Genomic DNA, 12730 nt, shown 5'->3' with positions numbered 1-12730 from the left:
TCAGTTTTTTATGTTATTTCTATGGATTTTATCTATATCTCAAGCTTGCTAGCCATATCCCAAGATTAGTACGAAATAATAAACGAAATATTAGAAAATATAAATAATGCTATAATGTACAAAACATGATTAAAATTCAAAACTGTTATTGCATATATATTTTGTGTTATTATCCCGAAAAACTAGCTCAGACCAAAGCATTTCATTTTCTTGTGAAAAATAATATATATTTTCTAAACTCAATGTTAATTATGATTGCAAATAAAAAATGTTCTTTTAATAAATAAGTCAGATAGAAAGTCGTCTTTTAAATCAACTATTTATTTATTTGCAAAAAAAAACTATAAATTGGATTAAGTTTCGCATGCGAATAAAATTTTGCTCGCATTTAGCAGCGTACTAGGCCTTCGATTTGTAATACCTCAATTAGTCATTGAACTTTGAGCTGAGCTCATAAAAAATTAATTCTATTTGCACAATTCATTCAAGTTTGATTTCCCACGAGTCTGTACAAAAAAAAAAACAAAAAAAACTGCTGCGATTACATGAAAATATGCGCTTTGCTTTGTTTTTGGTTCGCTTAATTTATGCGAATTAAAAAGAAAAAAACTTGTACATAATTTATGTCACTCGTGTATTTATATATTCAGGCGTTTGATTACAACAAAATGTGCTCAACTTTTTTTGTTATTGTAATTAACAAAAGCAAATAGAATTTTGTTATTATTAAATAAATGAAATCGTTTACAGCAATTGATTCTCATGCCTTATACAAATAAAATACTTTCTGCTTTTTATTCCAATGAATCAATAAGCGAGTGCACATAAATGCATGACATTTCTTTGGGTCGACAACAATTATTCATTAGTAATCGAACATCGGAAGTTGCCTGGTTTGAATCGAGTTTTCATATTCTCGTCTTTTCGCTCATTTATTCATCTTGCATCTCTTTAAATGCGTTTCTTCAGGGAGTTTTTTTTTTTTTGATTCTTATTAAACAACCCACAGCTTTTTTATGGTCTCTCCAAATGTTTTGCAAGCTGTTTGAGTTTTGTTTTTTTTTATTATATACAGACTCAACCCGGACAAAGCAGCAAAATAAAAAGAAATAAAAAGTTGTCTTTCATTTCAATTTCTGGTGAAATGGTTGACTGTTCTTGTTGTTTATAATTCCAAAGACAAACAACTTAAGAATTGGCTCTCAAAAGAATACAAATAAAATTGCTTTGCTTGTTTTGATGAGTTTTACTCAAAAAGTCTGTGGAAAGTGTATAAAATGCAGTAACTGTGTGTAATAAATAAATAAATGATGACTTAATAACAAAATATATAGTTTCGAATGTTAAATTTCTCATGTTTCGTCATAAATTAGCGAATGATTCATGTTGCACAATAGAAAACTTGAGCTCAGAAATGAGCGACAAAAACAAAATCAGAGAGAAATAACGAAAAGAATGAAAAAGTGCCACCAAAAAAAGTTGAAGCCAGGCCGATAAGTAAAACGAGTATTTGCGCTTAGTAGTTGCTGCCGTCTGTATCTGTATCTGTGTATCAGTATCTGTACATGTATCTGTATCTGTATCTGTATCTGAAACTGTTGCTCTGGCTGTTTTTAGGTGTTGTAGTTGTTGCGCTTCCGCAGTGGCCGGTCACTTGGTCAAGACTGTGGCAGAGGCGCAGCAGGAGGCAGCGGGCAGCAGCATATAACCGCAGTCGAAGACAAAGCCAGTTGCCAGATAAGCGGAGCGTGTGAGCCAAAGACCAAGCTGCCGGACGTATGTATCTTTGTATCTGTATCTGTGTACGAACAATTTTGTATCTGTAGCTGTTGCTCAGCGTATTGTGATTGCTGGCGCTACAACCATATGCATAGATATATGTTGCTCGGTTTGTTTACTACGAACGCCGTCGATATTCAAGACGTTGACCCTTGCGTTCGATCCAACTAAAAAAAAAACATTTCGTACACAATGCGAAATTTTCTTTTGGTGTTTTGGTTATTTTTTTCTCTTCTTCTCCTTCTTCATCTTCTTTTTAGATTAGCCGGCAACAACGAGTGGATTAACCGGTTTTCACTTGGTTTATTGTTAATGTTGTCTCTGTTGTTGTTGTTGTTGTTTTGGTTGCTTCACACTGCTAATTAGCTGAGTAGCTCCAGTGGTTGTTGTTGTTGTAATTTGGCCAAAAGCTTTTGGCCCGCCCGTGTTTTGTTACACTTAAGCCAACAAATTACGGCAAGTGCCTTTCAATTGCCATACTATCTAATTTATTTAGTAATTTTATATGAAACTGAATTGTTGCAGAAATTGCAATTAGAAAAACATTTTTGGCAAAGAAAAGTAATGATAATAATAATTTATTTAGTCAAATTAATTAAACAAATCCTAACATGGCGATGCCAATATCTAACTTTGGCAAATACGAATCCTATCAAGAGCTATAAATTCTTATTAATTTTATTTTTATATTTTTTTTCTAAAGATTTAAATGGTTTAAGTAATGGAAGGGACGCCAACATCAGCATGATGTATATATTATCTTCTATTGCAAGCATTTTGAAATATGGAAATTCCATAAATGTACTTTTTTTTGAAAACTCTTATAAATTTCAAAATAAAGCTTATTACAAAAACTAATTTATTGCTATTTAATTTAATGACTTTCAAAAACATGTTAAGCTCTAGAATATCAGAGTGATATAAACTTTAATTTTAATTAAGAGTTGTAAAACAAATCTATCTCTATATACTTCTCGAATTTCCCCTCCCACCATTACCAATTGACTGTGCACAACAATTACAAGCACACAAAAGGCACAACAATTTCGGGGGCTGCGGAACTGAGGGCGTTACGAATGCCCAAGACCCATAGACAATAACATTGAAATAAATGCTCAATCATGCAGAAATTAAGTTAACATTTTCATAAAAGCAGCGCACAGCAGTATAACAAAAATAATTACGCACACGATGAAAATGTGGGAAATTGGAGAAATGTGGGAAATGTGGGGTGAAGTGTGGGCGTCGCCTTTTTGGTACTCTTATAATTTTAGTACCCACTTTCCTAATTATTTGCCATTGTCCTTTATTCTTCTCCTTTTTTTTCACAAATGGCGACTGCATTTAATCGCTTTTACTTATGTGTGTGTGTATGTGTGTGTGTGTGCCTGAAGAGATTTATGGTTGGAATTACATTTGCTTGGGGGTTCGCCCATATGGTTTATGTCGTTGGAGCTCTATTGAATTTAATTCGCATTTTTATTCACGAGTGTTAAAAGTGTTTTCTTCTATTATATATTATTATATTAAGCAATATGTGCAGCTCCACTTTTCAAGCTGGGCAAGCATTTGTTGACTTACATTTGCTGGATATCTTTGATTCTATCATACCACATGAGCCTCATATTCATGTTAAGAGTCCAACCTACGCCCATTGATTTTCCCCGAATAAGTCTTCTTTTATTTACAATTTTCTTTATTTTAGTTTTACAATTCTTAAATACAAAAACCACAAAAAACTCGACAATCAAGGTTCCGCAGATGCTTTGAAAGTCTTTGAGGTGAAACAATGGATACGTTTTGTTCAGCCCGCAGGTGTCAAGGTCTTGACAATAGGAACCAGTTGTGATCACCAGCTAATACATATTCATATACCTATAGCGTATATATAGTATATATTCGGGCTAACAAACCGCAAACTGTGTGAAACTGAAATTCGCACAAAATGGACTTAAAGCAACGCTTTGAATGAGTCATGCGAGAGTTTTTGATGCGGAAATCTTTTTGGACGACAACTTGAAATATTTTCCAGCGAGTTTGAGACGAGCTGAAATGATATCGCACTGCTGCGATCTTCAAATTATCCCCAAGTCGATAAATATATCGATTTATCGACTATGCAAATTAAAACTTTAATTATAGGGAATTTAGTTGAAGACTAAGAACAACTCAAAAGTATTTAAAGTTCGAGACTTCTAATATCGATGCTTTCTTCAATTCCATTTGAGCATCGATAGAACTAGCTTATCGATATATATATATCGGTTAGATCTAATACTTAAGTACCTAATACGAACTTTACAATACAAGGCATAGGCTTCATTAGCGTTAGGACAGAAATATTAACAAAAATATTATCTTTTTTTTTAACAAAATATAGCTCTTATCTAAATAAAAAAAATTGGAATAAAATATTCCAATTCAGTTCGATTTTATTAATATTTGACAGCTATAACAAATAACGGAGTTTTGCGAGTTATTGCCGTAATTGGCAGCATTTATTAATTCGAATTAGTCTGGCAGCACTTACCATTTACGATGATAATGAAAATGATCGACATGAAAACCATATTTAATCCACATGTTGATGACATTATACGCAAATGGAATCCAACGTGTCGAAGGCTGTGAAATCCTCAAGTCTTGTTTTTGCTTGTTTTAAATATTGGCAGTAGGTTTTTTTTATATATTATTATTATTATTATTATTTTCTGATCGTTTTGCCGAATCTTAACTAACTGCAACTATTTTCCATTTAAAATTTACTAGTACGATTTCGCACACACGCACACACGCACAGACATTGGCCATAAAATTGTACGAACACTTTTTGCACGCACGGCGAAGCGACCACTTTATTATTATTATTATTATTATTATATTTTTACTATTTTATTTTTATGATTCTTTATTTAAGACGATTATATTTTAACACCCGTCACGTACACTGCCAATTTATGTGTATTATGATTTACGATTTTTATGCATTACTTTTCACTTTTTGCTCGTATTTTTGCGCGTAAAACATAAATGAAAAGAAAACGAAAAACCGTATGAAAAAAAAAAGTTCGCAACGCGTCCAAAACGAAATTCACAATTTCAAATTATTAGCGGTGTTGCTGCTGTTGTTGTTGTCGTTGTTGTTTTTGCCAAGCGCTGTTATTGTGCTGTAAAATAAGACGAAAAGCAGGAAGTAAGTGGGGAGCAATGAGAATCCAGCAGCTGTTGCTTGCGTGAGTGTATTTCGAGTATTTATGTGGTTCTCAAGTCGGCGACTAAGCGCGTTGCGAGAAAGAGACCGACAACATAAACAGTGAGCTTTTAAGATATTGTTCACACACACTCAGATCCACATGTATTTATATTTAGGTTATTTGCGGCTGTTTAAATATTTTTTAAATTCATATTAAATAAAAATAATGCACACAAGCAAATCAACCCCTTCCCCTGTTCATAGCACACACAAGACGAAAAACTTGAAATTAAATCACTCACAAACTCAACTCAAAACGCACTCAACATAACAGACTGAGCGCGCGCACAATGGAAAAACTCAAACAAATTAGCGTGAGAGAGAAGGTAAACGAGAGAGCGCACACTCACTGCAATTGCATAGAATTTTAATGTTATTGTTGATTGCGCTTGTATTTTGTTATTGTTGATGCGGCGGCATAAACAAACAAGCAAAATCAACACATAAACAGCAACCGCTATAAACAAATATATTTAATCAAATGTTTGGGTTTATTTCAGTATTTGGTTTATTCAAATTTCATTTGCATTTCACAGGTTTTTGGTGCTAATTAAATGTTGTTATGCCGCGGTTCTCATTGCCTGCTTCTCACAACACACACACGCACACAAACACTAACGCACATATTTATACACACACGCACACTCACACTTGCATACTTACATGTTTGCTTATGCTTTGTGTATGTTGTTCTCTGCTGTTGTTGCTGTTTTTGTGCGCGCATTAAATGCGTTGAAATGCAGCCATTTTGTCTTGCAATTGGCACTCACGCTCTCTGGCTGTCGCGCTATTGTGAAATTTTTGTGAGTTGCAAGCACAACAATTGCTACGATAACCGTTGCACATACATATTATTGGATTCTATTTAGCGCTTTTATTAATTTGTTAAGCCAACACATGCACACACACACACACTCACGCGCGACGCAACGACGAATCACCCACGGCTTTTTTCCGAGATTTTTTTCCGCACCGACGCACGACCTACCCGTTCAATGGTCTTTTTTGAACTCAAGAGCGAAAGAAGAACACAAACAGTTTACCCTCCATCTATGTTATTAAACAGCTGCCTTTTTGAGTTTAACAGCATGTTAGCTCACTGTAATGTTGAAAAACATTACAGCTGGCGCCTATCGAAATAATGTTGTCTGCTGTTTGCAATGTTTTCAATAATAAAATAGGTGCTTAAGAGTGAAGAGTTCTTTAAGTTAAAAACTAGAGCGTGTTGGGTTTTAATTGAGACTAACAGGTGTTCTTTCAGGGCAACTTATTTTGCCGTTGGTGGCATGTTTGGCTTCAATTATTTTGGTAATTTTCATAAGCCCGCCTACGGTCACACTACAACTGTCGAACAACCCTGTTAGTATTTAACAAAAAATTCGAGCAGCTTGGCGTTGTATTCTAATAATTAAAAATAATAAACTAAACGCATGTGCTGGTGCTAACAAAATTATTACAAATAAAACTTCAACGACTTACAAGATGGCACAAATTTGGATGGACGAGGAAAATGCTGGTGCACACAGTAAGCGAGCGATTGACACCAACTGCATATGTTATTTTTTTTTAAACAATATAAAATATTTAATTTCCCGCTTGGCGCGCAGTGCTGCCCAGATCGGCCCGCAAGGCCATGGGCGACAATACGCTGCAGCAGTCGGGCAAAAAGAGCGTCCTTAGCAAACTGGACAACGTAATGTACAACAAACCGAATCTAACGCCATTTAAAGGCGCCAACACAAAATGGCCCCTGAGCTGCGCGCCAAAATTGTCGCTGTGCAAGGAGACGCTGCAGAAGCAACATCGCAGCAGGCAGCCCGACAAGGATTCGCCGCAGCTGTTGGAGGCGCACTTTAAGGCGCCGCAAGTGAATGTTGCCACTGATCTCTATGCCAAATCTGCCGATCCTGCCCATGGATTTGATCTATTCGATTTTATGGATTTTCCAACTGCGCAATGCATGAAAAACTGCCAGAAACGTGAGTTTGACCTGAAAATTGTCAGAATTTCAATATTACATAACATAGAACAGAGTTGTTCTAGAATTTATATAAGTTAGCAAACCAGTGTTGGCAAGTCAGCCATTTTCTAGCTATATTTGGCTGCTTTTCACTAGTCAGCTATCAAATTGTTTTAGCTATTTTTTGTTTATGGCCAAATTGTGCTTGGACAACAGATTTAGCTATTTTTAGCATTGGATTCAGCTTGTTTTCGGCACTAAGAAAGCAGCGAGAACGGCGTGCAGAATACCCTGTAATGCCCGAACTGTTACATGCAAGTCTTCAACAAGCGTGAGTCTAGTTGGGACAGAGGCTTAACTAGTTATTAGATAAGAACCAAGCTGATGAGTAAAGCAACAAACACAATTCTACGATTATTAATTGAGGAAAGATTGATCAGCAGGAATCAACTGGACAAGCACAAAAAGAAATAATCAGGAATTGCTTCTATATAGCTTCAGTTCTGACTGACCAAATTCGAGCATAAAAGGATTTAGGATAGGAAAGGATTGTCAAACTGCTTGGAACATCTCTCAATTACCTTTAAAAAGCTTTAGATAACAGAAAGTCACATCTTTACGACCTGAGCGAATATCGTACATTTTCCCCTTGGAATCCGCTTGCTGGTTTTCAACCTTACATAAAAATTCAAAACGTCATCATTCACACGCTATTCGCCTTTTTAGCCATATCACGAGAGTGCTTGGAACCAATGCTTAATGAGGATCTAATAGCAAAGCTACTGAACCATTCACTGGACACAGCAGAGGAGGAAACTGTTTACGATATGCCCGATTATCCGGATCTGGATGCTGATATTTACGCACTGAAGCCTCGGGAATACAATAATATTCACGAATCTGAGAATAAATTAGCTGATCTATTTGAGGTCAGGCTGCCAGCAAACATATTTATGTCGGACTTCGAGAAGGCATTTTAGGGAATTTCCGCTTTCGTTAAATCATGTTTAGTGCTTAAGCTATAAAACTATTGTCCGGAGTACGAAATATTTGTGGCTTAAGCCAAGTCTAATGTCTGTCAACCTATGTATATATAATTAAAATTTGTATTGTTTATGTCTTAAGATATGTTTTTGGACCCAACTTCTTGATTAGCTGAATTCTCTGTATTTTTTTTTTTTATCTTGAACTTGAGCTTTGATTTTTCAGCTGATTTTAAACGTAGTTTTATAAAGATGATTATATCTGAAGATTAATGCTGACCAGCTATAAAAACTTTGAAGTTATTGATATAGCTATTTGTAGCCTTTGTTTCCCAAGATTAACATTAATTGCTTGAGTCCTTGAAATCAATTTGAATATGAGCGAAAATATTTGATAGAAAACATTTTTCTGTATGTCCACAGGGCTATTTAATCTAAGGCAGCCCCACATTTTTATAATTTAATGTAGAAACCTTTTATAAAAAAGAAAAAATATTTAGAATAACTTAGAAAAAAATAGATATATCTATATCTTCAAAGGTATTTTGACTAAGACCCAAGACTAAGATCATTTTTTTTAAATTTATAAAATGTTGGCTAGTATTTCATATTTTTATAATTTTTTAAGAGGAGTTAATATCCATGTCTAAAGAGAATTTTACCTACGAAACCCGACTACCTTATCCCACTTACAAAATGTATCTAAATAAGAAAAGAGTTGGGTTGCCTCAGATAAAAGATGATCCCTTTTAGTTTATCTAAGCAAGCCTGACTACTTTTTGCTTTAGAAAATGTTAGCGAAGATTAAAAAAAATCCACATGTCTTTTAGAGAATTTACCTAAGGCATCCTGGCTTCATTTTTCACCATCTTTATCTTTCTAAAGAGAAGAAAAGGTTTGCCTTAGATCTGCAGTTCTTTTATTTAGAAACAAATTTGTTAAATTTGTCAAGGCAGTCCGAATATTTTCATTAAATTTATAAAAATAGGAAAAGGTAGCTGGACTATTTAAGATATTTGTACTTATGACAAGCCAAACATTATTTCGAGCCCTTTCCCAACTACATAAAGAAATCGTAGATTCCGTGTTATATGTAATGCCATTGTATTTGATTAGTTATGGACTTGGCTTAAATCAAATGTCTTGACTTTTCGCTTAATTGTTAATGCTAGGTCAGAGAATGAACAAAGGATTTGCATTATTATACAAATTTAAAAACAAACACAAATTTCATACTGGAAATATACAAAAATAGGCTTACATAAATAAAAAACAAAGAGCGGAACGGACTCAAGGGGGACAATGGGGGACAACAACAGAGACTTCATTGGATTGTTAAATGGATTTTAAAAATCCATCACAATTGGAATAATACCGCGCTCAGTAGAGCCAAATGTGCTCGAGAATGCCATTGTCCAGCTGATTGGCGGGCAGAGCCTTCAGCGTACGCAATGTCTCCATATAGAAGGTCAGCTCGGAGGTGACAACGCCATGCTGTGGCCCACCATTATTATAGATATTCAGCTTGAGCAGTTGCTCTCGCAGCTTGTCCTTGAAATTGCGATGAACCACACCATAAATTTCATGTATTTGCGGTTCCGGCAGCACGCCCGCTATGGCCTCGTGCAGCTTAACCAAATGCCTTGAGATGTGGCGAAATGTTTGCGATGGTATCGGCGGACGTGCATCCCAAGCCTCCAACTGTGCGGTAATACGCTCCGAGACAATGCCATGAATCTTGTGCTCGATCTCCTTGATGTGACCCTGATAGTCCCGCTCGATGGCCTCATATCCGCTCATGCTCTCGAAGTGCTCACGCAGACGCGGCAGCAAATACAGCACCAGCTGCAGGGCACGCGACACCAGCGCCAAATTGGTGCTTGTTATGGTCTTCAGGCCGGCCACGCGCATCGCTCCGGCGCCAATGATCAGCTGGCAGCTGCGCGAATTGAAGCAGCGCAACAGATCCACAACGTTCCGTGCATGATAGCTGGCAAGTAGCGGCAGGCGGTGCGCACTCCCCCCATACTCGTACAGCATTTGGATGAGCAGAAGCGCCACGCCTACCAGTGCAAAGGGCTGTTTGCCCTCGAGCAGCAGCACAGGATTGCCGCTCACATCGATGCCATTGTTGGTCACCAGACTGCCGTCGAGTGGCGCCTGTTTGGCATAGTCGCCAGCCGACATGCGCTCGATAATGCGCTGGAATTCATGTGGTATGTCCACCTGACGCCAGCGTTCCTGATCCAGTAGCAGCGCCAGCTTTTGTTTGCGCTCCGCATGAAAACGTTGCGCGTAACGTGATGCCTGCACCTTGAGCGCCAGCTGAAGCGGCACGCTGGGCGCATTGCATATGCTCTGGGTGGCCTCACAGAACTCCTGCACCACCTGCGTCAGTTGGAGCAGCTCCTGCTCGGTGGCCGCACAGCGTTCCAGGCTTTGAGGTGAGACAATGTTGGCGCAACGCTCATGACAATAATGGCAGACAGCCTGCAGCAGCTGTTGCAGCTGGGCGCTGAGCAGCTCGTGATGCGCAGCACTCAGAAAGGCCTCCGAGTCGATCAGATTGACGGCATGCTCATGCGGACTGCTGCCGCCGGCAGCGGCGTCAGCTGTTTGCTGCATTATCGAGACGACCGCCTTGATGCGCTCCAGGACGGCGACCAGAGCATGGCTGGCACGCTGCAGCATGGCCAGCCATTCGGCCAGGGTCAGCTCCAGCGATTGCTCACCGGCGCCGGTCAGGCAGACCTCGTGATCTCCGCGCGACAGCAGCTCGATAAGCAGCTGCTTAATGATCGCTCGTATGGTGGCAATGGCCTCCTGCTGATAGCTTTGGACAAAGCCAAAGTTCTGCTTGCGCAGCAGGCCCATCACAATGGCCACCAGTTTGTCCTCCTCCGCGTAGACGCTGTCCGTCTCCAAGTCGGCGTCTGTCAGCGGCCGATTCAAGTCTGTTGCCGCATAACGCTCGAATTCCGTGGTCAGCATCTTGTCAATGAGCTTCTCCATTTCGCCCAGCTGCATGGGCAGATGCTTAAAGCAGTGCACGCCCAACAGCTCGGCGGCCAGTATCTCCTGGGTGGTGCTTATTAAGTCCAATGCGGCCACATAGTCCTGGGTGCCCAGCAGTAGCTGCAGCATCGGCTGAGTCTTGTGCACGGTGGCCATCAGTCGAAGTTTGTCCAGCGTCGCATGATAGTGCTGCCGGCGCTGTGCAAAGCGCATCACGCGAAAGCTATCCACAACGGCGCTGCCATGCAGCTGGGCCAGAGCGGCACGCAGCTGACGCACTTGCTCCGCGGCCTGTTGCATTTCCGCCAATATGGCATGCTGTGTGGTCATCGCATGAAAGAAGGCCGCCGACTTTTGTGCCACCTGCTGCGCTATGCGCACCTCCACAATGTCCAGATAATGGGAGAGCTGCTCCTGCAGCTGTCTGCCCGTTTGCTGGCGCTGCACAGTGCAGCTGGCATTATCCTCGCCAGCCTCTGGCTGCATATAGTTGGGAAAGACTTGCGCAAAGGTCGCCGCATGATGCAGCTGCAGCTGCGACTTCAAAAATATCTCAGGCACGGGCACACCACCCAAATGCTCCGGCGTAGCCGTAGTGGGCGTCAATTGTTGCTGCTGCTGCTGCTGCTGGCGACGCTCATGCCATCGATAGCGCTTGCCAATGCTGCCCAGATAGACAGCGAAATCGGCGTGCGTTATGTCCGGCAGACGTGGAGTGCTCGGTATGTGCACGCGCTCCACAAAATGCTCGCCCCACTTCTTGGTGAAGAGATTGCTTTGCTTGCCACGCTGCGGATCGTTCAGCACGGCCGGCAGATTCTGTGCCGCCGAATAGACGCCCCATTCCGGCGGCAGTTCGCGCGTCTGCTGGTTCACATGATACTTGGCCACATGTGCATCGTAGTCGCGATCCGAGACGCCGTCCAGCGGCAGCGAGGCGCACACTCCATTGAAACCATAGCGGCACACAAAGGAGCCGCCCTCCCGCGTGCAGTGCCGGCTGCGCAAATGGCTGTTGATAAGGAGTTTTAAAGATTTGTCTGACGTCCATTCGAGGCTTACTTACTTGACGAATTCCGCGACGCTTTTGAAGTGCTCTCGCGTGCAATAGTAGCAGGATTGCCAGCTGGGCGCGTTTATGTTAAAATTGGAAGCCGATGCGACCGATTGTTTGCGCTCTGCCGGCGCAACATGCTCCGTCGCAGCTGCGGCCGTTGTTGTTGTTGTTGTTGTTGATGTATTGTGCTGCGCTGTGGCCATAACACATGCTGTGCGTTGTGCCAATTTGTAAAGTGCCTAGTTAATTGTTTAATAAAAAAATTTTTCTTCTGCCGAATTCTCGCCGCAAACGTTGACGTGTTATGTCAATATTTGTTTTTGCCTGCCGACCCGTCCATTGGGTGTTTACGTTGCATTTTGGCGCCTGGCCATCTTTAGCGCGTTCGTTTAATAATTTCAATCTGTTAGCGGCATAATTTTTGTAATTAAAGCCTTTTCTATTGTTGATATATGCTAAAATTGAGCTAAATGTAAATGGAACAATATTATGATGACGTGCTCCAGTGTTGTAAAGTATGTTTTGCTGCTGCGGCAGCTGTGCACGTTCCAGCCTGCATGACATACACAGCCGCCGCACGAAGTGACCACAAAATGAACATATTGACTAGCTCAATAGAATCATTGAATTCGCTAAGCAGCTATGTGCAGCTCTTTTAACTTACTTATCAACACGTCACCTTG

At 40.1% G+C, this 12730-nt stretch overlaps 3 protein-coding genes across 7 annotated transcripts in view; 1 reads left to right on the top strand and 2 right to left on the bottom strand.

The window, feature by feature from the left end:
- The window catches only part of kuz (zinc-dependent metalloprotease kuz), a 140441-nt gene extending 134390 nt beyond the window's left edge, over positions 1 to 6051 (bottom strand). For all 5 annotated transcript variants that reach the window (XR_011416643.1, XR_011416642.1, XR_011416644.1 and 2 more), the window contains exons 1-2: positions 5696 to 6051; positions 4310 to 4946 (exon numbers count right to left, since the gene is read on the bottom strand). Coding sequence is in view for 2 of the 5 variants with exons in the window: in XM_070209070.1 (XP_070065171.1) it covers positions 4310 to 4373 (64 nt within the window). In the remaining 3 variants the exon portion in view is untranslated. The remainder of the gene's footprint in view (positions 1 to 4309; positions 4947 to 5695) is intronic.
- Positions 6052 to 6378: 327 nt separating this feature from the next.
- pim (pimples) lies at positions 6379 to 8116 on the top strand. The gene is made up of 3 exons (XM_002057835.4): positions 6379 to 6557; positions 6640 to 7011; positions 7719 to 8116. Exons 1-3 carry the CDS (start codon positions 6515 to 6517, stop codon positions 7970 to 7972), a joined length of 669 nt encoding a protein of 222 aa, XP_002057871.2. The 5' UTR covers positions 6379 to 6514; the 3' UTR covers positions 7973 to 8116.
- A 939-nt stretch (positions 8117 to 9055) lies between these two features.
- On the bottom strand, positions 9056 to 12559 carry scat (VPS54 subunit of GARP complex scat). The gene is made up of 2 exons (XM_002057836.4): positions 12057 to 12559; positions 9056 to 12002 (listed from the first exon to the last, which is right to left on the bottom strand). Exons 1-2 carry the CDS (start codon positions 12248 to 12250, stop codon positions 9356 to 9358), a joined length of 2841 nt encoding a protein of 946 aa, XP_002057872.1. The 5' UTR covers positions 12251 to 12559; the 3' UTR covers positions 9056 to 9355.
- Between the last annotated feature and the right edge of the window lie 171 nt (positions 12560 to 12730).

Source organism: Drosophila virilis, chromosome 4 (assembly GCF_030788295.1).
Source record: "Drosophila virilis strain 15010-1051.87 chromosome 4, Dvir_AGI_RSII-ME, whole genome shotgun sequence".
Lineage (NCBI taxonomy): Eukaryota > Metazoa > Arthropoda > Insecta > Diptera > Drosophilidae > Drosophila > Drosophila virilis.
Note: the sequence above shows the minus strand (reverse complement) of the source record. Positions and strands in the feature narration are given on the sequence as shown.